This window comes from Narcine bancroftii, chromosome 5 (assembly GCF_036971445.1).
Source record: "Narcine bancroftii isolate sNarBan1 chromosome 5, sNarBan1.hap1, whole genome shotgun sequence".
NCBI classification, from domain to species: Eukaryota; Metazoa; Chordata; class Chondrichthyes; order Torpediniformes; family Narcinidae; genus Narcine; species Narcine bancroftii.
In genome coordinates this window covers 188,608,682-188,631,266 of record NC_091473.1, presented here as the reverse complement: position 1 = coordinate 188,631,266, position 22,585 = coordinate 188,608,682, and the positions used below count along the sequence as shown (strand labels likewise).

General features: G+C 46.8%; 1 protein-coding gene across 1 annotated transcript in view; it reads right to left on the bottom strand.

Annotated features, from left to right (window-relative positions):
- The window catches only part of smad10a (SMAD family member 10a), a 72,107-nt gene that overhangs the window by 18,352 nt on the left and 31,170 nt on the right, over window positions 1–22,585 (bottom strand). The window contains 5 exon segments of the mRNA XM_069940279.1: window positions 1,426–1,539; window positions 4,781–4,936; window positions 6,771–7,004; window positions 9,800–9,820; window positions 18,584–18,758. Of these exon segments, the coding sequence (XP_069796380.1) occupies window positions 1,426–1,539; window positions 4,781–4,936; window positions 6,771–7,004; window positions 9,800–9,820; window positions 18,584–18,758 (700 nt within the window).

The following is a 22,585-nucleotide window of genomic DNA, read 5'->3' as shown; positions in this document are numbered from 1 at the left end:
ACAGGGAGAACGTGCGGGACCAGTGATGGGGATGAAACCTGGGACTCTGGGCCCCCCGAGCTCTACTCACTGCCGTTCTCACTTGCGATCCTCCGAACCGCACGATCAGCTGTATCTGCAATGCTTGCATTAAGAAGCCAGCAGGCAAATGTAAGGAAAGGGCCCTCATGTACCGATCTTAGCTAACTTCACTGCTTAGTGGGCCAAGTACAAGTTAGCCTGTTGGATCCACAAAGCTACGGTCAACTTGGTTATTTTTATCAGTCGAATCACAGGACGTCAAAACATAGTAACTGCTGGAGGAACTCAGCCAGTCTCGCAGCGCCCATAGGAGGTAAAGATACATTACCAATGTTTCGGGTCTGAGCCCTTCTTCAAGGTACGAGTGGAAAAAATACAGCCGTCTGAATTAAACACTGGAGTAAGAAAAGGGGATGAATGGGAGGTGCAGGGAGTTCATCCCAACAGACCAAAGGGGTTAATTGGATATAATGAAAGAAAGGTAAGAATTGATTTTGGCTCTGGGAAAGGAGACAGAGGGAAGTTGGGGGGGGGGGGGAGGAGAGAGAGAGAGAGAGAGAGAGAGAGTGAGAGAGAGAGAGAGCTGGGGGAAAGGTGACAGGGAAAAGTGTGTGCGTGTGGGGGGTGGGGTTAACGGAAACCACAGAACTTCATGTTGATGTCATCCGGTTGGAGGGTGCGCAGTCAGAAGATAAGGTGGTGCTCCTCCAATATGCGGGTGGTCTCAGTCTGGCAGTGGCAGTGCATGAGACCATGGACAGACACGTCAGCAAGGGAGATGGGCAGGAAATTGAAATGAGTGGCTTTCCTCTTATTATATCCAATCAACACATTTTGTCTGTTGCCTGCCCCTCCCATTCATCCCCCTTTCTTTCCGCAGGCTTTAATTCAGGCCCGCAACATCCGTAAAATATCTTTACCTGCTATGGACGGTGGGCGACCGGCTGAGGTCCCCCAGCATTGACTGTGTTTCAACGACAATCAGTGTCTGCAGACTTTCGTGTTTCAATCGAAATACAGAACATGTCCGACACACAGATCATTAATCAGTGGATAATAAGCACAGGAAACATAGTTAGCTCTGCAAATTAAGACATCCAGTTAGGAGAAGTAAAAATCCGCCATAATAAAATAGGAGGGAATAGATTTTATATGTAAAGAGAATTAAGATCTTGATAATAACAATGCAGGAGAATTGCATGCCAATAACAACTTGGTGAAACTTTGAATTTTTACATCAAGATGCGTTAATGTTAAAAAAAATTACAGAAGTGCGGAATATCACGCAGAGGGAACGAGCGACATTTAAGGATTGGGTCGTTGACAATTAACTTTCAGTTCGGCGACAGGGAGGGGAAAAATCTTTTTTGCACCTTGTCTCCAGCGCAAACAAAAGGGACTCACAATAATGGCTTGAGTGATGGAGAGACGACTGGTGTGACCCGTGTCCGTTTTGCTGGGGACCGATGCTTGGGGTGTAGGCGGCTGTGCTGCTGCCCGTCCACGTTGCTGTCGTATCTGTTTGGGGGGCGGGGGTAGAAATGAAACCCTTCATTGCCAGCATAGCTCGACACACGCCTGCAGTATTACTGCTTTTATAAGGCCATAGGAACAGAAATAGACAAGCAGCCTGTCGATTCTGTCCTGCCATTTCATCATGGGCTGATCCATTTCCCCACTCAGCCTCTGCCAGGCCTTCTCCCCACAACCTAATAAAGAACCTGCCTTAAATACATCCAATGACCTGGCCTCCACCATCCCACGGCTGAAGATATTCCTCCGCATTTCGGTTCTAATCGGATGCCCTTCAATTCTGAAGTCGTGCCCCCTTGTCCCAGACCCCCACCATGGGAAACCACTTTTCTACATCTACTCTGTCCATGCCTTTCAATGTTCAAAATGTTTCGCTCTCATTCTCCTAAATTCCAATTGCAGGCCAAGAGCCGTCAAATACTCCCCATACGATCACCCTCTCATTTCCCCGGAATCATCCTTGTGAATCTCCTCTGAACCCTCTCCAACGTCAGCACAATGAGGAACCCAAAACTGCTCACAACAATACAAGTGAGGTCTCACCAGTGCCTTAAGTAGCCTCAATTTCAGTGGCACAAGCACAGCTCCCATCAGATTCCCAAATAATTGACTTACTTTTCATGCCTTTGTTTTCCCCATTTAAGGGGGTTTATCTGAACGTTTGCACTATAATGCCGCCGCAAAACCACGAATTTCATGACTTGTTCATGACATCACATCCCCTGCTCTTGTATCCTCTTGACATGAATGACATTTGCTTTCTTCAGCACTGACTCATTTCAGGTCTATAAACCAGGAGGAGGCCCGTTGAGCCAGCAAGATCGGGACTGAAATGGCTTGAAGAAGACAGCTCCACTTACATGAATCTATCCACCTGTGCCTCAAATCCATTCGGCCAGGCAGCCTCTGCTGGGTGAAAAATTCCACACGTTCGTCCCCTTCCTGCTCATCTGTTTCAAATCGGCTCTCCAAAATCTTGAAGCTGTGACCCCCTAGCTCTAGTCTCACCTGCCAGGAAAAACAAGCTCCTTTCTTCGATGTTTGTTTTTAAAAATTGTTTTAAATTTAGAGATACAGACCCTTGAGCCCATTCTGCCCAAATACAGCCATGGGTTCTATCAACCTACCAATCTCCTGCGTCTTTGGGATGTGGGAGCTCCTTAACGACAGCAGTAGAACTGAACCGGGGTCGCTGGAATAGTGTTGTGAATCTATCTATTCCCTGCAGAATTTTATACATGTCGATGATCCCTTTTGCTGAATGAAGAATGAACCATAGAGGCTACCTTCATGTGACTTTTTCTTGCATTGTCTTTATCTATTTTGCGAAGTGGTTTACGTGAATTGGACTAATGATACTACTGCAACACAATGAATTCTGAATATCCACCCCTCATCCTTTCAAACTCCAATGTCCCTGATGACTCAATCTCTCCGAACCCCCGCTTTTCCCAGGCCTCCTCTCCACCACCCCCAAAGCTAATGCCAAGTAAGGAGGCCAGAGCCGCATGCACTAGTCCAGACGCGGCCTCACCAGCCACCTGCGGAACTCCCTCTGCACCATCACGCTCCTCTGGAAGGTGCTTCCATTGCTTCAATGGAAAGGAACCAAAGGCAGGAGCGTGGTGAAGAATGAGAGCGACAAGCAGCTGAAAGCTCGGGGCAAGCAGGACTGAATCGAGAGGTGGTCGCGCCAACCTGCCTTTGGTTTCTTCAGCGCCGAGTGACGGCCTGATGAGCATTTAGCTGCAGCAGTGCCTCTCTTCTCTTAAAAATCTATATCAAACAGCAGGTCAGGCAGCATCTGTGGAAGGAGAATCTGCCATTCATGATACAAAGCTTTTTGTCACCTACCACCACAGCACATGCAATAACACTGGCTCTCCCATTCAGCTCTGGATCATCTAGTCAACTGCAACTCATACATCTGGCAATTCTTCATCGATTTACAGCTCACCCTTCAACACCATTATTCCCTCAGTGGTGGTCAACAAGCTCCAAACCCTGGGATCTCTCATAAGAAGACCACAGCCAGCACGAATGGAAAACACTGGCGCCCCCTCACTAATGATCAACGCAGGTGCACCTCAAGTGGGCTAAGCCCACTGCTCCACTCGCTCTACACCCATGACTGTGGGGCTGGGCACAATTCAGTTTGCTGACGACACCACGACTGTCAGCAGATTCACAGACAGTGATGAGGAAGTGTACAGGAGGGAGGCAGATCGACTAGTTGAGTGGTGTCACAATGACCACCTTGGGATGTGGGTGGGAAGGGAAGGCTGAGAACTGCTGCTCGAGACCCAATCGTTACTGAAATACCTCATTGGAACGCGATTCGTTCATCTGTGGAATCGCTTATAGTGTCTGTGGAGCCCAAACATTGATTTTAGGAGCTAGGCTCACCGTGACGAACAGCCACACACTCAAAAATGGATTATTATGACTCTTTTACAAGGTGTGTATGTTAATATGTGGAGTTTAAAGGTCTTATTACAGGGTTTGAGTCACAATAATCTGTTTTCCTGCTTCCTGAATCATGACATGTATGCGTCTGTTCCGCAACTCTGCTGTAACACGGGTATGAAATCTTGGACCCCAACTACCACATTCTAATGAGGTTTCACTGTATTTTGCTTGAGAAAAATTGTCATTGGCCCATTTCCTTCGGAGTTCTGAAACCGTGCACATAATGAATCAATGAGGGACGATTAAAACAGTGTCTTTCAAACTTTTTCTTTCCATCCACATGCCACCTTAAGCAATCCCTTATTGATCACAGAGCACTCATGGCCTAGGGATTACTTAAGGTGGAACATGAATTTAGGGGGGCAGTTTGAAAAACCTTCCCGACCTCACCGATAACCCTTTATTTTTCCTGCACCCATGTACTTCTGTAAAGCTTCTTTTAAATATCACTGCTGGATTCCTCTAGTCACTGACCTCCAGGCAGAATACTTTCCACTCACTTCTACTCTCTGTTTCCTGCAGGCAAGCCAATCCAGAATCCATCTGTCCCTTTGCTTCCTACAGACACTGTGCGACCTGCTGAGTTTCTCCTGCACGCTCTACAGACCTGACAAAAGTCTCAGTTCGGAAACATTAACCCTTACTCCCTCCACAGACACTGCTCGACCTGCCGAGAGCCAGGTCCCACTTTGTCATGGCCCAGGTAGGGTTTACCCACAGCGATGACCGGGAGGTGGGGGGGGCGCATGCCACTTACTGTGATATGGCTGCTTCAATGGGGGGTAGCCGTTCTGCTGAGACGGATGGGGAGCGGTGGTCGGAGGGGGTGTCGGGGGAGGGGCCATCTGCTGTAGAGGTGAGGCAATCTGTAGCAGGCCCTCGCTGTGGTTCATGGATATGAGGGAGCTGTTGGCTGCTGAGAGAAAGCAGGTTAAGGAGCATTCCCAAACGGCTTTATTTTAAAACAAATTTTTTCCAATGAAACTTTTGAAAAGATTTAAACCTATTCGTTTTTCCAAACATCTGAATCAGAGCAACAAGGGAGGGTGGATGAGGGAGTGTGTGAGAGAGAGAAAGAGAGAAATGAAAGAGAGAGAGAGACAGTGAAGAGATAGAACGAAACAGAATGTGGGGTGCACTTCACTGACGACATTCATCGGGAACATTGCTTAGATCAGGCTCAAAGAATTATCGAGGACACTTTCCATCCAACGTACAGTATCTTTGACCCACTACAGGTACACAATCCCTTTATCTGGACATCTAAAATCTGGAAAGCTCCAAAAACTGGCATTTTTTTCCTGGTGCTAGTACAGCGGTGGGGGTGGGGTGGGGGGTGGGTGGTGGAGAGATGGCAGCACGACTTGGGTGGACAAGGGGGAAGAGAGACGACAGCACGATTCGGGTGGGCGGGGGGAGGAGAGAGACGGCAGTGCAACTTGGGTCGGGTGGGGGGGGGGTGGGGGGAAGAGCCGGCAGTGCGACTCGGGCAGGCGAAGGGCAGAGAGAGAGAGAGAGAGAGAGAGACGCCTGCACAACTGGAAGGGGGTGGATACGGCAGCACATTTCGGGTGGGCTTAAATCTGGGGCAGCTGGCCTTTGTTCTGAAATCCGGAAAAATCCGAAATTCAGAATACACTGTCCCTCAAGGGTTCCGGATAAAGGATTGTGTACCTGTACTGTCAGGAAGGAGGTACAGGATCATCAAAATCAGGACGTCCAGGCTGAGAAATAGTTTCTTCAAGCAGACTATGAGACTGGTGAACAGTATCTGAGTTAATTATTTCAAAATATTTAGATATTTTTTACATTAGATCTTTATGTCCATATGTTATCATGTGCTGTATTGTGTGTGTCTGGAGAAACACTGTTGCGACTAGTTGCATATATGTACAGTCAGATGATAATAAATATGAACGACCTTGAGAAACAAGACAGAGTATTTTGTGCAGAAAGAAAACATATTCTATAATGAAACACACATGACAAACCAAACATTTATACCACTCGAGTCCACTTCTATAAACTTCAATGACAGAAGAATCTAACTAATAAATCCAGAGAAAACAAGCTGTCAGGAAGCCCAGCAGGAATTAACAACTCCGCGTGGAACCGTGTGTAGCTCTGGTTCTTTAACACTGCTTGACGTGACAGTGCCCAGAGGAGATACCATATATGCCATTGTATAGGATCCAATCTTAATAATTTCAGCTTAAAAAAATCACAGTCGTTCTAAAATCCGCACCTTGCCGCTGAAATCTCAAACCTGCTGCCGTCTACAGCACAATCTCGAGCATGCCCCATTAACTATTTGCAAAGTCTCAGTGCTCCCCTGAGGGGTCCGACTGACGTTGGCTCCGTATACAGGCTCGAAATGGCCTGTTACAGGAGCCGACGGTGTTTTATTTTAAAATAGCAATTTAAAATTAAAACCTTTACATGGCAACGTGGTATTAAGATATTGTGATTTGCTTTTAACAGCATTCACTGGTCAGCAGTAAGTGCCAGATTTATTTTGGGGGAGGGGGGGAATTGTCTTATACATTGGGTATCGCTCAAAACCTTCATCTTAGGTGGAAATCCCGAGGTCGTCCTATACAATGGCATATCCGGTGCGCAGCACAACCCTGCAGACAAATCTGCTGTGCATCCATCTTATTAAACAAGCCCAGATTTTGAGGCACAGTTTTGACCCTGTTGCTCGGAGGCCCTATTTGGCAGACCTTTAGGTAGAATGGGGTACTCACGGGGAGGAGTCATCGGAATATTTGGGTAGGTATGCACCGTCGACCTGGAAGTCTCCGGGAGGGGAAGTATCGGCGGTGGGAGAGGCTGGGCATACGCGTCCGAGGGCGGCAGTGTGCTCGGCGGATGTTTGACTGACTGCAGCCCGTGCTCTTCGGGGTGCGGCATGACCTGTGGTCTGTCCAGCTGCACGCATTCGTGGACAAATTCATCCTTCACCAGCCGGCTGGGTGGAGCTACACACACACAGACACAATGGGGAAAACTCAAGTCAGTTCAAGGTTCTTTTTATTGTCATGTAATAACAACAAAAAAAACCACACAATATACTTCAGCTTTTGCAAACCATAAAGGCAAGCTGAGTTGCCATTAGCAATGCCCAACGAGAGAAAGAGAAGCAACTGTAGTTGATTTTAGATGGAGATGAGGAGGAACTGCTTTTCCCAGAGGGTGGGGAATCTGTGGAATTTGTTGTCCGTTGAAGCAGTGGAGGCAAAAAGGCAGGTTGGTGGAGATGATCCTATCATCAGATCAGCCAAGATCTCATTGAATGGCGGAGCAGGGCTCAACGGGCTGGATGGCCGACTCCCACTCCTAGTTCTTCAAAGGGAATCCCTTCAGGGATAACGGGTGTCCACGGATTCAGCACCTCCAGTGCTCTCGCACCCTCTACAAAGAGTTGTGGATGCCTGGAATGCCTTGCCAGGGGTGGTGGGGGAGGCTGGAACAATAGGGGCGTTTAAGAGGCTCTTGGACAGGCATGTGGACGAAAGAAAAATAGAAGGTTACAAGGTAGGAAGGGTTACGTCTTTTTTTTGGTAGGTATATCATTGTGGGCCGATGGGCCTGTACTTGCTGTAAAGTTTTATATTTTATTGAGGACAAAAAAATTCAAGACTATTACCCGCGAGAAGGAATTTCTAGTGTTAAGAGTCCAGAGCACCCCTAAACCCAGCAGCATTAGATATGCACCAATACAAAGGGCTACTTAAACAAAAGTTGCTTTTAATTATCTTTGAACATGAAAACTTTAACTTATCTCTATTGATTTACTTAACCCCCCACCCCCCTCTAATTCTAAGCGCATGTGTGTGTGGTGTGTACGTAAGTTTAGAAAAGTTATTTGGTTCACAGTTCAATCTCACTGGTTGCAGGCAATTCTTGTACTGTGCACAGAAGTTAGCATTAATAAAGTTCATCAATCTTTGGTGCTTAACAGGCAAATGGTAACTACTCAGGAGGGTTCTTGTTGGTTTTCGGAGAGAGAATTATCTCATTCCAGGACAGTCACTCCAGTGTCTTGCTGACGAAACTTGCCCTCTTTCAGGGTTCTCCAGATGATAACCTCTTTCTTTCAGGTCGTCACAGAGTTCCTTTCTGTTTCTCCCATTCCAAGGGAAGCACCAGACAGCCAGTCCTCCTTTGACTAGGCCATCTTCCAAAGCTTGCCAGCTTGTCCCTCTGGAACTGAAGTCTCTGTCTCTCCTCTCCCTCACTCCCTCCAACTCCAAGAGCAAAGCTGTTCTGCCTCTGCCTGCAAAGGTCACCTGCTCTTCCAGACAACAACCTGTTTCCCAGACAAAGCTGCTGCTGTATGTTACTACATTATTCCCTTTTGCAAATAGCACTCTGCAAAACTCCTGCAAAGATTCTGTGTTTTAAATGGTTTGTGTGTGACCTGCTCTAACAAACCTTTCCCAATTTATCTCCCAAACACCTCGATATACTCTGTTTTAAATGACCAGCTCCTTATTTTGTAACCCATGTTCTTCATTGGCTTGACAAAGCAAGCCTGAAGCATGAGCAGACTTTCCCAGGGTTCTGAAATTCTGGTGGAACTCTGGTCTCACCAGAGATTTATAGAGCTACAATATCACCTTGTGACCCCTGAACGCCATCCTCCAACTAATGAAGGCCGGCAGACCATAGGCCTTCTTAACTATCCTATCAATCAGCATGGCAACCTTGAGAGAGCTATGAATTTGGGCCCTCTGTTCTTCCACACCATTAACCCTGCACTCTGCCTTCAGGTTTGACCTTCCAAAATACATCACCTCACACTTATCCAGATAGATATCCTGCCACTTTTCTGCCCAACTCTGCATCTTGTCCATGACCTTTTATAACCCATGATCATCTTCAACACTATCGTGTCATTCTGCAAACTTACTGACCCATCCCTCTACATTAGGGGTCTCCAAAGTGATTGATATCGACCCCCAAGATTGATGGGGCCATCCGGTTGGGGGGGGGGGGGGGGAGGGTCGAGGTTGATAAATTCCAGGGGTGGGTCAAAAGGGAAGTTGATAACATCGGGGTGGGGGGAGGCATCAATTTAAAATAACGCCTCCACACCACCACCCCCGCTCCCCTCCCTGTCCAGTACTGGTGGGGGGGGGGGGGGGGTGTAGTGGACAGAGGCTTACCTGCCACGAACCTTCATATTCCGCCATCACGCTTCCCCCTCATCTTTCGCACATGCGCTAGCGGCCGCGCAGGTCCTGTGGACCCCGGGATGCTGCCCTTAACAGGCCCCTTAATTTGTCCACCATTTGGGAGTGGAGGCCCCAAGTGGAGGAGAAATTAACATCCGGCTTGAGGTGGTGCTGAACCAAGGTCATTGGCCCCAAAAGCCAGACAGTCCACCCTAAAACCGGACGTCTGGCCACCCTACCCAGTGCCCCTCTCTCCCGTCCAGCACCAGATTTCACATCGTCCCTGAAGGGGTTGCCAGTCTAACAAGTTTGGGGACCCCTGCTCTACATTGACTGACTCCACGCCCCCTCACGATTTTATCAACCTCTACAAGGTTACACCTTAGCTTGCTACACACCAGGAAATAAAGACACAGGATATTCAACCTCTCCCCTTAATGCAGCAATCCAGTCTCGGCAACTGCATCCCATTTACTTTGCATCTGGATAAAAATGAAAATGTGCAGAGCAGTAATCTATAAAGGTGCCCCTCGTGGTAATATTGCAGTTTCCCTAGGGCAGCAACTATTAAAAAGAGGCAACGCAAAAATACTGACCCGTGTTCTGGAGACTGAGACCTGTGAGGTGGGGGAAAAGAAAGATCAGAATCAGAATTTATAGTCGTGACCATGTCGCAAAATTTGGGTTTTTTTTCAGCAACATTACAGGTACAAATATTAAGCTGTAAATTACATTTAAATTCAGGCAAAGAGAAAGCAATATCTGTGGTTCATTGTCTATTCAGGAATCTGCTGCCAGAGGGGAAGAAGCGGTCCTTGTGCCGCTGGGTGTTCGTCTTCAGGCTCTTGTACCGCCTTCCTGATGGTAGCAGAGTGAAGAGGGCCTGGCCTGGAGGGTGGTGGTCTATGAGGATAGAGGCTGCTTTCTTAAGCCACTGCCTCATGCACATGCTCTTGTAGTGGAGACTTGCGCCCATGATGGCACTGACCAAGTTCACAACTCTCTAGTAATTTTTTTCTGCCCTTTGCATTGGCAGCTCCATTCCAGACAGTATTTCAACCAGTCAGAATGCTCTCCACAGTTCGCCTGTAGAAATTTGCAAAACTCTCTGGTGGCATACCAAACCTCCTCAAACCCTTAACTAAACATTGCTATTTTTGGGACTGCCTCGACATGGAGACCCTAGGACACCAACGTGGGGGTGGACCGTGCAGTAGTGGAGTGACCAGTGAGAAGCCAATGGCCAAACCAGCACACAGGACATCAAACAACTTTAGATTGTTGGAGTCACTATCTCAGAGGACATGTCCTGGACCCATCATATTAACGCCATTGTAAAGGAAGCACCTCTACCTCCTCATGGAGTCTGTGGATGTCCAGTATGTCACCGGAAACCATGTAGCAGTAAGTGGGCTGACCGGTTGCATCATGGCCTGGCACGGGGACACTGATACCTCCGAGCGAAAAATCCTGCAAAGGGTAGCGGACTCAGCCTTGTATATCACGGGGCTCACCCCCCCTCCCCAGTGAGAATATTGCTATCAATGAGCAGCTGCAATCATTAAGGATCCACACCACTCAGGAGACGCTCTGTTCTCGCTACTGCCATCAGGATGAATGTATGGGTGCCCCAGGACTCGTACCATCTGGTTCAGGAATAATTACTTCCCCCCATATATCAGTCTCCTAAACAACACTCATTCAGAGACTCATCATTGATCTTTATTACTGTACACGGATACCTACATCTACATCTGCATAGTTTGTTTACAGCATAGTCACCTTTAAAGAGATTAATAAATCTGACCTGCAGAAAAAGAATCTCAGGGTTATATGTGTTGTCATGTAGCAATAAATCCAAACGTTGATCAAGAACCACGGGCGGAGAAAGCAAATGTGAAACTCACTGAGCCAGAAGTCAACTTCAGGCTCACACTTTAGGAGAAGGCCATTTGGCCCATTGCAGTGTTGCTATCAAAAGAAAGATCTAGGCCCGCAGGTTACTGGTCCTCAGCTGTGCATTGAAATACAGTTAAACCCCCTGTTATCTGGAATTCAAGCAACTGGCAGTCTTAAGCAACCAGCGAAAAAAAAGAATTCCGGAAAATAAATTGGTGAAAAAATACAGGTTTAAAATTGGTAGCCCTCGCGATCATGCAATCTGAAGAAACCAGAAAATTCACTTATCCAGCATCTACCAATCCCCATAGGTGCCAGATACCAGGGACTTTACTGTACAGGTGCCTAACCTGTTATCCAGGATCATCGGGACACCTGCCGTTGTTCAGAATCTTCCAGAATTCGGAATCATTTTAAAATGGCAGTCCCTTTAAGCAAATGCAACGTTTCAAAAATCGCACAAAATGGGGGCGCGGGGTGTTAAATGAATTTAGATAAATAAAGGCCATAAAAGACCATAATATCACGAGCAAAATAAAACTGGCTCAGACTGCCATCTCCATTCCCGTCCCTGCCACTGTCCTCACCCTCTCTTACCTTTGATGGAAAGGTGGCTCTCGGCCCCAAGCACTCGGTGGGAGAGAAGCAGGTAGCAGCTGGCAATGGCCATCTTCCTTACCCACAATCCCCCATGCAGAGCTAGCAGAGTGGTTCCCGCTATGTGGGGGATTGTGGGTAATGAAGACAGGCATCACTTCCACATTCAGCCGTCGCCAGCTGCCACTGCGAGTGAACTCCAGGCTTAGCAGCACTGCACCCCTGCTGCTGCTTCGGGAGTTAGATGGGTTTGTGGTGGGGGGGGGGGGGGGGGGGTCAGAAGTTAGTTGAGGGGAGGAATGGATGGACGGACAGCCGGGAAGCAGGTAACTGATGGATGGCCAGGGACCGCGGTGGTGGGGGCAATCATTGGACGGCCGGGAGCAGGGTGGGAGATGGACAGAGGGCTAGGAGCGAGGCGGTTGGGAGTATTCATTACTGAAAAGGTACTTGTTTATGGAGGTTGCCAGCATTTGGAATCCCGGTTAAAAGGCTGGGCACCTGTATTACATTTCAATGCATCAAGGGCTTGTACTATCCAGCATCTCAAACGAAGTTCTACGCCGCGCCTCAGATTGCTCATCTTCCATCTGAATTGAGCTGCTTTGCATATGAAGAAGCTGATGAACAAGCAAATTTCCCTCCCCACCCTAACCCTCATCCTTCTCATCTTCCTCTGCCCAGCTAATCTACTGGAGTATGCATTGCAACCGCGTACACTCTGCTCCCTCCTCCCTTTTGGGCTCCAGAGCGAAATCGGGCACCAACAGCCTAACAGGACTAAAAACACAAAAGTCTGCAGACACGGTGATTGAAGTTAAAACACAATTTTGAAGAAACTCAGCAGGGCAAACACTGTGTATAGGTTCCATATTTAGCAAAGATAAAGAAACATAACCCACATTTCAGGCCTGAGGCGTTCATCAAGGTATGAGTAAAATGTAGACAGGCGCCCGAACAAAGTGGTGGGGGAGAGGGGCAGGTGTGGGATGGAGGTGAGGGGCAGAATGCCTTCTCTACAGCGGATAGGCTGGACACAGACTGTGAGACCACCTTGCCAAGCACCTTCAGTCTGCTCGCATTTGTGACCGGAATCTCCCAGTGGCCAGCCCTTTCAATCCTGCACCCCACTCCCACGTTGACACGTCCGTCCATGATCTCACTTACTGTCAAACCCCAAGACCGCACATAAATTGGAAGAGCAACACCTAATTTCATCTGGGCACTCTTCAATGGGCCTGCATCAACAATGACTTCTCTAGGAGTCACGTGATGGAGTAGTGGCCGGACGGGGAACTCCAGCCCTCTCCGGAAAAGTTTAAAAAAAAAGAGAAAACGCAAAGGCACAAACAATGACTTCTCTGGTTTTGGCTAGACCTCTCCTTGTTCTCCCCCTCTTCCCCATCCCTCTGTCTTCTTTCCTCCAGCTCTCCACCCCCTTCCCTCTCCATTCACAGAGCCATCACCCCTCCCCCCTGTTGACTGTGTGCCCTCCCTCCCGATCCACCTATTACCTCCTGCCTGTGGGACTGTGCTCCTCCTCCTGGCCCTTTCCTTCACCCCCACCATTTTGATCAGACATCTGCCTACATCATACCTTGAAGAAGGGCTCAAGCCCGAAATGTGGGTTATATATTTTCAACTTTGCTACATAACATGAAGTACACGGTTTGACCTGCTGATTTTCTCCATCGTTGCAGTTTTTTTACACCAACAGGCTTACAGACAGTTGCTTCCCTGCAGCCATCAGGCTCATGAATGAGCCCCACAACAGTGCTCGGATGCTGCCCTTGCTTGGTGCAAATTGTAACTCTACATTCTTCCCCCACTTTGTAATTCAGGCACCTGTCTACTTTTAGCTCACACCTTGAAGGAGGATCAGGTCCAAAACGTTGACTACATATCTTTGCTACATAACGAATGCTGTCTGACCCGTTTCTCCAGCACGTTTGTGTATCGAACTACAATCACAGCGTCTGCAGACTTTCTTGTTTAAGTCTGTAACTGTGCTCTCCCCTTCTAATTTACACAGCATGGTAGAATCGGATTCTGGCCATTTAAAGCATGCCATCCACTTACACCCAAATACCCAAACCGGGTAGACGAGGCAGTCAGCGCAACGCTGTCACAGCCCCAGTGATTGGGACTGGGGTTCAGATCCCGCGCTGTCTGTAACGAATTTGTATGTTCTCCCTGTGTCTGCGTGGGTTTTCCCTGGGGGCTCCGGTTTCCTCAAAACGTACTGGGAGTTTAGGTTAATTGAATACAAAGTATTCACGGGCTCATGGACCGAAAAAGTCTAAAAAAAACCCTACAAAGTGAAGGAAGGAAAGTTCAGGGGAGACATCAGGAGTAAGTTCTGGGTTTTTTTTTAGTTTTTTTTTTACACACAGAGAGTTGAGGGGGCCTGGAACACTTTGCCAGGGCTGGTAGTGGAGGCTGGAACAATCGGGGCATTTAAGAGACTCTTAGACCGGCCCATGGATGAAAGAAAGATAAAGGGTCGTGAAATAGGAAGGGTTTAGTTGTTGGTTTTTTTGTAGGTATAGCTAGGTTAGCACAACGCTGTGGGCTGAAGGCCCTATACTCTGCTACAATGTTCTATGTTGTAATCCACACATGTTTTTGAAGGGAGGAGTGAAACCAGAGCACCTGCTGACACGGGGAGAATGTACAAACTCCTTACAGGCAGTGCCAGATTCGTACCCCGGTCCCGATCGCCAGCGCTGTTACAGCATTGCGCTGACCATTACGCCAACCGTGCTGCCCCAGATTAGGCATTTGGGTGTAAGTGGGTGGCACGGCTTTAAATGGCCAGAATCAGGTCCTACTGTGCTGTAAAAATATATTTAAACATTTAAAATTTTAAAAATTAAAACTCTAATGTACAGACGGCTGTGTAAAGTGGAAGGGAAAAGCATAATTACAGACTTCAAGAAGAAGGACTTGATTTGGATGGTGCACAAAAAAGATTTGTTAGGATAGCCCTAGCTGTAGCAAAAAAATGTATTATGTCAGCCTGGAAATTAGAAGTTAACTTGAGAATACAACAATGGTATATAGAAATGAATAAATGTATTCCATTAGAAAAAATAACTTTTAATTTAAGAAATAACATTACAATATTTGAACAAATATGGGAGCCATACATGAAACATAATAGAGAAAACCTACCGTGGACATCTACTACCTAAAATGACAGAAGGAGAAGAGAATGAAAAGAACTAACTCAGTGGAATTTCTTGTTTGTTTTTATTGAGTGACAACATTGTTTGACGGATTTAATGTATCCTATTTTCTGAACTTTAAATGAATGGGAGGGGAGGTAGGGAGGGAGGGAGGGGAGGAGGGGGGGGGGGAGTTCAAGAGGGAAAATGTATGTATCTTGATCAATGTGGTTTATAGTGTAAAAAATAAAAAATAAAAAAAAAAGGTCTGTAGACACCGTGATTGTAGGTCACTGGCGCTGCAAGTGTCGTGCCGACAGCTGTTCGAACCAGGCTGTCCGTTTAACATCTTAGCCTTCACCCCCACCCTCATGTCTCCTTTCCTGTGACTCTTCTACCCCTCCCTCACAAACAATTCCTACCATTACTTGTTCCTGACCTCCATTGGTCTGTACTCCTCCCCCCTGCCATTTCCTTTATACAGGCACCTTCATACCTTGAAGAAGGGCTCACGCCCAAAATGTCAGTAATATACAGTGTCCTCCATAAAGTTAGGGACAAGACATTTTCTTCCTTTACTTGCCCGTGCTCCAGTTTTAAATTTGTGATCAAACAATTCACGTGTGATTGAAGTGCACATTTCAGATTTTATTCAAGGTCATTTGTGTACATTTTGGTTTGACCATGTAGAAATGACAGCACTTTTTATACATAGTCTCCTCATTTCAGGGCACCATAATATTTGGGACATAGCATCATCATGGCCCATCCCTTCGCAAGCGAAGATGAACACGGTGCTTTGTAGCTCTTCTGCCCTCACAAGAACTTTTTGTAGTTGTTGGCCCATTGCGACGTGCCACTGCGAATTGCGGAACGCCAGGCAGTGCAATTTTTTTGGCGAGATCCTCCCGATCAGTATGGCTGACATAGAGATGACTGGAGATCGCACTTGATTACGTCTTTGCAGTGAAGACATGGGCGCCCAACAGGCCAGGGAGCATCTGGTAGCCCACCGTAGAGGGCATCTTTGGGCAATCGGCCGTCCTCTGTTTAGTGCTTTGCATGCACATCCCTTGCAGGCAAAGTCTACAATTCATAGACATCACCAGGTGCGGAGTATCTTCTCTGGTGATGCTCTACTGCGGCCACCTTCAGCTCCTGCTTGTTTTGGGGGGGGGCTTGTCCCCTGAAGTTTTCTCTTCAGCATATGGACTATGGAAGGCGTGCTCGATTGGATTTAGATTGGGTGACTGACTGGGCCATTCAAGATTCTTCTCAGTTTTTGGCTTTGGAAAAGCTCCTTTGCTGCTTCGGCAGTGTGTTTGGGATCATTGTCTTACTGGAGGATGAAGCTTCGTGCCATGAGTCTGGAGGCATTTGCAGGGACTGGCAAATAAGATGATTCTATACACCTCTTCATTCATTTTGCTACTGCCATTATCAATGAAGATAAGTGCACCAGTATCTGCGGCAGCCAAACATGCCCAGGCCATCACACCTCTACCACCATGCTTCATAGATGAATTGATATGCTTTGGATCTAAGGTTATTCCTTTATGCCTCTCCACTGCTCGGGCCAGCACTCTTTAACACAGGTTAATCTTGGTCCTGTCTGTCCACAAGACTTTTTTTCCAGAATTCTGCAGGCTCTTTTAAATACTTCTTCACAAACAAGAATCTGGCCGTCCTGTTTCTGTAATTTGCACATGGTTTGCATCTTGCAGTGCAGCCTCTGAATTTCTGTTCATGAAGTCTACTGAGGACACATCTATACCTGCCTCCAGAAGAGAGCTTCTAATCTGTCGGACAGGTGTTTGGGGATTTTTCTTCATTACAATAAGAATTCTTGAAATACCAGCCCCTTTTATGATTACTGAGCTTATTAGTGCGCTCTTTCTCTTTAATTATGTTCTAAACAGTTGATTTTGGTCATCTTAAGGTTTGGGTCATGTCTCTTACTATTTTATTCTTGTTATTCGGTCTCACTATTATGTGCTCCCAGTTCATTTTCATTTGAGCGAGACTGTCACTTTAAGAGAACAAATCAAGCTAAAAACCCTACAAGCTTTGAAGATTGTCTGTGGGCTGACAGGCTGGTGATAGCATGTACTCAAATTCGATACTTCTGAAGAGAGAGGAAAGTCCTGGGACACAGGTGCAGAGACCATGTGACCAACATATTAAAACAGTACACTGTTTGATCAGGAGCCATTTTAAGGAGGCAGCACAGGAGCAGGAGCTCTTGAAGTAAGTTTGCTGAAGTAACCTCATGTGGTAATGGACAATTTGTCTGATTTCTCCCTATAAGGAGGAGTGTGCCCCACCATTGCCAAAGGAAAGGGAGTGTACTAGAAAGGAAAGATCACCTTTTGGCTGACCCACAAAAGGGTTCTGGAAGCTTTGTGAAAGCCACTCACTTCATTTCCCTTAGAAAAGGAAAAGGGGAGCTCTGACTAACACTTGTCCGGAAGGACATTTCTCGGGAAGCAACTCAATAAGGATTTTGTGTGCTTACTGTCACCCTGGTCTCTCCCACCTCTTTCATAAACACTTCTTTGCAACAATTGAAGAGTCTTCACGTCAATGCTGGATTTCTGAGACTGGATTTCGAATTGATGTTCCAGAATTGGGCTTGAACTGTAATGGTCTGGGATATTTTACACACACACACACACACACACACACACACACACACACACACACACACAATATACCAAACACAAAAGCATGGTCACACACACACACACACACACACACACACACACACACACACACACACAATATACCAAACACAAAAGCATGGTCACACACACACACACACACACACACACACACACACACACACACACACACACACACACACACACACACACACACACACACACACACACACACACAGGTATAGTTCTGCATAGTTGGGGATTAAGTTTAGTTTAGATAAATTGTTATATATTTGGTGATCAATAAATTAAAATATTATTTTAAATATAACACTTGGCTCATTTCTATTGCTGCTGTCTGAGTACATAACACTCATAAGGGCTTCTTGGACTTTAATTGACACAACTCTGGTCCTCATGTTGTAACTATAGACTTGAAGGTGATCAGAACCTAAGAAGGAAGCCTTGCTCTCTTACCCCTGCACCAATGAAGCAATTAAACATGCCTGAGTACTCACAGACACCTATGAAGACAAATGTCCCAAACATTATGGTGCCCTGAAATGAGGGGACTATGTATAAAAAGAACTGTGGTCAAACCAAAATGTATACAAATGATCTTGAATAAAATCTTGAATGTATACTTTAATCACATTTGGATTGTTTGATTACAAATTTAAAACTGTGGGCAAATAAAGGACAAAAATGTCTTTGTCCCAAACATCAGGGAAGAGACTGTAATATTTACCTCTTAGGGACACTACAAGTTAATCCAACTTTTCTTTATTTTTACTACAATCACAACGCCCGAAGACTTTGTTTCACTCCTCTCACCTCTCAGAAGGCCCCTAATCACTGTAACAGACATGAGTGACAAATAAACCTTGTCTTTCTGCCAACTGATACTGATCGAAGCTTAGATAATAGGTTGTCAAACTGAAACGTTAACCCAGAACAATTCATACAAGAGCAGAGGGCTACAGAACGCAAATGAACAAAGGTAGCAGTTTCAGAAACTCAAGGGGCAAAAAATGACTGACACGTGCTTGACACTCACCGATCCCAGGTGACACAACCCTCTCGTAATGATATGGGTTGACGCAGACGCTATCGTACTTCAGGTCAAAGGCGAACTGACAAAACTTGGCATGCTTCAGCTCGTTTTTGTGCAAGTCAGGCCAACGCCAGAGACGAGCGTAGATGACGTGCGGGAAGCCTTTCCTCCCTGCCACCTGAGGAGAAACAGGCACAGGTTAAAAGTTTGAGCACGGAAAGGCTGCAGGAACTCAGCAGGTTTCACAGCGCCCACAGGAGGTTGAAGTCGACCCTGATAAAGGCCTCAGGCTCTAAATAAAAATGCAATTCTGGAGAAACCCAGCAGGTCAAACCGCATATTTTATAAAGCAAACAAAAGAACATAAGAAATAGGAGCAGGAGTTGGCGGTCCAGCCCATTGAGCCTGCTCTGCCATTCAATGTGATCATGGCTGATCTGATGATAGGCTCATCTTCACTGGCCTGCCTTTTCCCCATTTCCCTTAATTCCCCTCCTAAAAAAAACTGTCCGACCTTGCCTTAAATATGAGGTCGCCTCCACTGTGTCAATGGGCAGATTATTCCACAGATTCACCACTCTCTGGGAAAAGCAGATCCTCCTCATCCCCATTCTAAATCTACTCCCTCAGATCTTTAGGCAATGTCCTCTAGTTCTCGTCTCCCCCACCAATGAAAACAACTTGCCTACTTATCTATGCCCCTTGTTAGTTTATATATTTCTGTAAGATTCCCTCTCATTCTTCCAAATTGCAGCGAGTCCCAGGCAACTTGATCTCTCCTCATAGGCTAAACTCCTCTCTGGAAAATTTTTTTAAATTCAAGGTATGAGCAAGGTGGCCCGATCCCGAAACATTGGTTATGTATCTTTATCTTTGTGTAGACGCTGTTTACATCCGGTACTGCACGGATGGCAGTCTCTTCAATCTGAGGCGCCTGCAAGCTCACACCAAGACACAAGAGGAACTTGTCCGTGAACTACTCTTTGTAGACGATGCCACTTTAGTTGCCCATTCAGAGCCAGCTCTTCAGCGCTTGACGTCCTGTTTTGCGGAAACTGCCAAAATGTTTGGCCTGGAAGTCAGCCTGAAGAAAACGGAGGTCCTCCATCAGCCAGCTCCCCACCATGACTACCAGCTCCCCCCCCCCCCCACATCTCCATCGGGCACACAAAACTCAAAACGGTCAACCAGTTTACCTATCTCGCCTGCACCATTTCATCGGATGCAAGGATCGACAACGAGATAGATGACAGACTCACCAAGGCAAATAGCGCCTTTGGAAGACTACACAAAAGAGTCTGGAAAAACAACCAACAGAAAAACCTCACAAAGATTAGCATATACAGAGCCGCTGTCATACCCACACTCCTGTTCAGCTCCAAATCATGGGTCCTCTACCGGCATCACCTACGGCTCCTAGAACGCTTCCACCATTCATTGGAGCGACTTCATCACCAACATCGAAGTACTCGAGATGGCAGAGGCCGACAGCATCGAATCCACGCTGCTGAAGATCCAACTGCGCTGGGTAGGTCACGTCTCCAGAATGGAGGACCATCGCCTTCCCAAAATCGTGTTATATGGCGAGCTCTCCACTGACCACCATGACAGAGGTGCACCAAAGAAAAGGTACAAGGACTGCCTAAAGAAATCTCTTGGTGCCTGCCACACTGACCACCGCCAGTGGGCTGATATCGCCTCAAACCGTGCATCTTGGCGCCTCACAGTTCGGCGGGCAGCAACCTCCTTTGAAGTAGACCGCAGAGCCCACCTCACTGACAAAAGACAAAGGAGGAAAAACCCAACACCCAACCCCAACCAACCAATTTTCCCCTGCAACCGCTGCAACCGTGTCTGCCTGTCCCGCATCGGACTTGTCAGCCACAAATGAGTCTGCAGCTGACGTGGACATTTACCCCTCCATAAATCTTCGTCCGCGAAGCCAAGCCAAAGCCATAGAGAATGCTGTTTGACCTGCTGGGTTTATCCAGTGTGTGTTTTCACTTCAATCACTGCATTTGCAGACTTTTCGTTTTATACTCAGACCTGAACCATTGGTAATATATCTTTACCACTGAGCTCCTCCAGCATTTTTGTGTTTTTACTACAATCACAGCGTCCGCAGACTTTCATGTTTTGAGTTGAGTCAATACTTAAAAGTGCTGGAGAAACTCGGTACGTTTCCCGGAACCAGGTTTTGAGACGGTGCTGAGGGCAAGTAAGGGCTCCTGAAGGCTTCCTGAGGTTTGGATCTGGAGCTCGGGCAGCTGATGGTTTGTAAAGGAGACTGTGTGGCTGCAGAAGGCAAATCCACGGACACTTGAGGTCTCTGAGGAACACTCTATTGCTTCTCTTTCTCCTATTGTTAGGGGCACTCTTGGTTTGCCTTGAGCCAGGCAAAAGTTTCCCCACGTACAGTACATTTTTACATGACAATAAAAGGAACATTGAAATCCCTCTGTTCTCTTCACATTCATCATCCTCTTGTCAGTCAGCTGAATGACCTCCCTCCATCGAGAAATATTTGCTTCCCTCAAAATTTTGCAAAGGTATCTATCTGCAAACGCACCATAACACGTCTTCTAAATTAAGAAAGAAGGGGTCAGCATGCTTTCTGAGGCCTGCAGAGAGCGGCTGCCTGCCAAACACGTTCTTGCTTCGAGGAGGTGAAGGAAGTGACAGCCCTTCCATCAGAGGCTATATCAGTGGGGAGAGCCGCAACAAGCAAACCACATCTGGTTTCAGGCTGAGTACACGGAGCAACGGAGAGATCAACTGATCCTCTCAATACACTCTGAATTAGATATGCAATCCTTTCCTCATTGGATTCAGCTTGGATTAGCTCCACTCTGCCTGCATTAAACCATTTTAATCAGATCCCAGAGGCACACCATGTACAACACCAATGTTAAGTTTATTGTCAACTGTTTGCAGAAGTCCAACCCGAGGAAACTGCGTTCTCCAGTTCTCGGGGAAGACACGCAGACACACTAACAGATATAACACGCATACCGGCAAACAGGACAAGTACAGTAAAACCTATTATCCGTAATTCAAGCAACTGGCAACAAAAATTGAGGAATATAAATAGGTAAAATGAAATATTGAAATTTAAAATTGGTGTGCCTTGTCATTGCGCAGCTCAGACGGCAAAGTCCTCCTCAGCGACAAGATCTCCATCCTCAACCGATGGTCAGAACACTTCCAATCTCTTTTCAGTACCAACCGCTCAGTCCAAGATTCCGCCCTGCTCCAGCTCCCTCAACAGCCCCTAAGGCTAGAGCTGGATGAGGTTCCCACCCTGGATGAGACATATAAGGCAATCGAACAACTGAAAAGTGGCAAAGCAGCAGGTATGGATGGAATCCCCCCAGAAGTCTGGAAGGCTGGCGGCAAAACTCTGCATGCCAAACTGCATGAGTTTTTCAAGCTTTGTTGGGACCAAGGTAAACTGCCTCAGGATCTTCGTGATGCCACCATCATCACCCTGTACAAAAACAAAGGCGAGAAATCAGACTGCTCAAACTACAGGGGAATCACGTTGCTCTCCATTGCAGGCAAAATCTTCGCTAGGATTCTACTAAATAGAATAATACCTAGTGTCGCTGAGAATATTCTCCCAGAATCACAGTGCGGCTTTCGCGCTAACAGAGGAACCACTGACATGGTCTTTGCCCTCAGACAGCTCCAAGAAAAGTGCAGAGAACAAAACAAAGGACTCTACATCACCTTTGTTGACCTCACCAAAGCCTTCGACACCGTGAGCAGGAAAGGGCTTTGGCAAATACTAGAGCGCATCGGATGTCCCCCAAAGTTCCTCAACATGATTATCCAACTGCACGAAAACCAACAAGGTCGGGTCAGATACAGCAATGAGCTCTCTGAACCCTTCTCCATTAACAATGGCGTGAAGCAAGGCTGTGTTCTCGCACCAACCCTCTTTTCAATCTTCTTCAGCATGATGCTGAACCAAGCCATGAAAGACCCCAACAATGAAGACGCTGT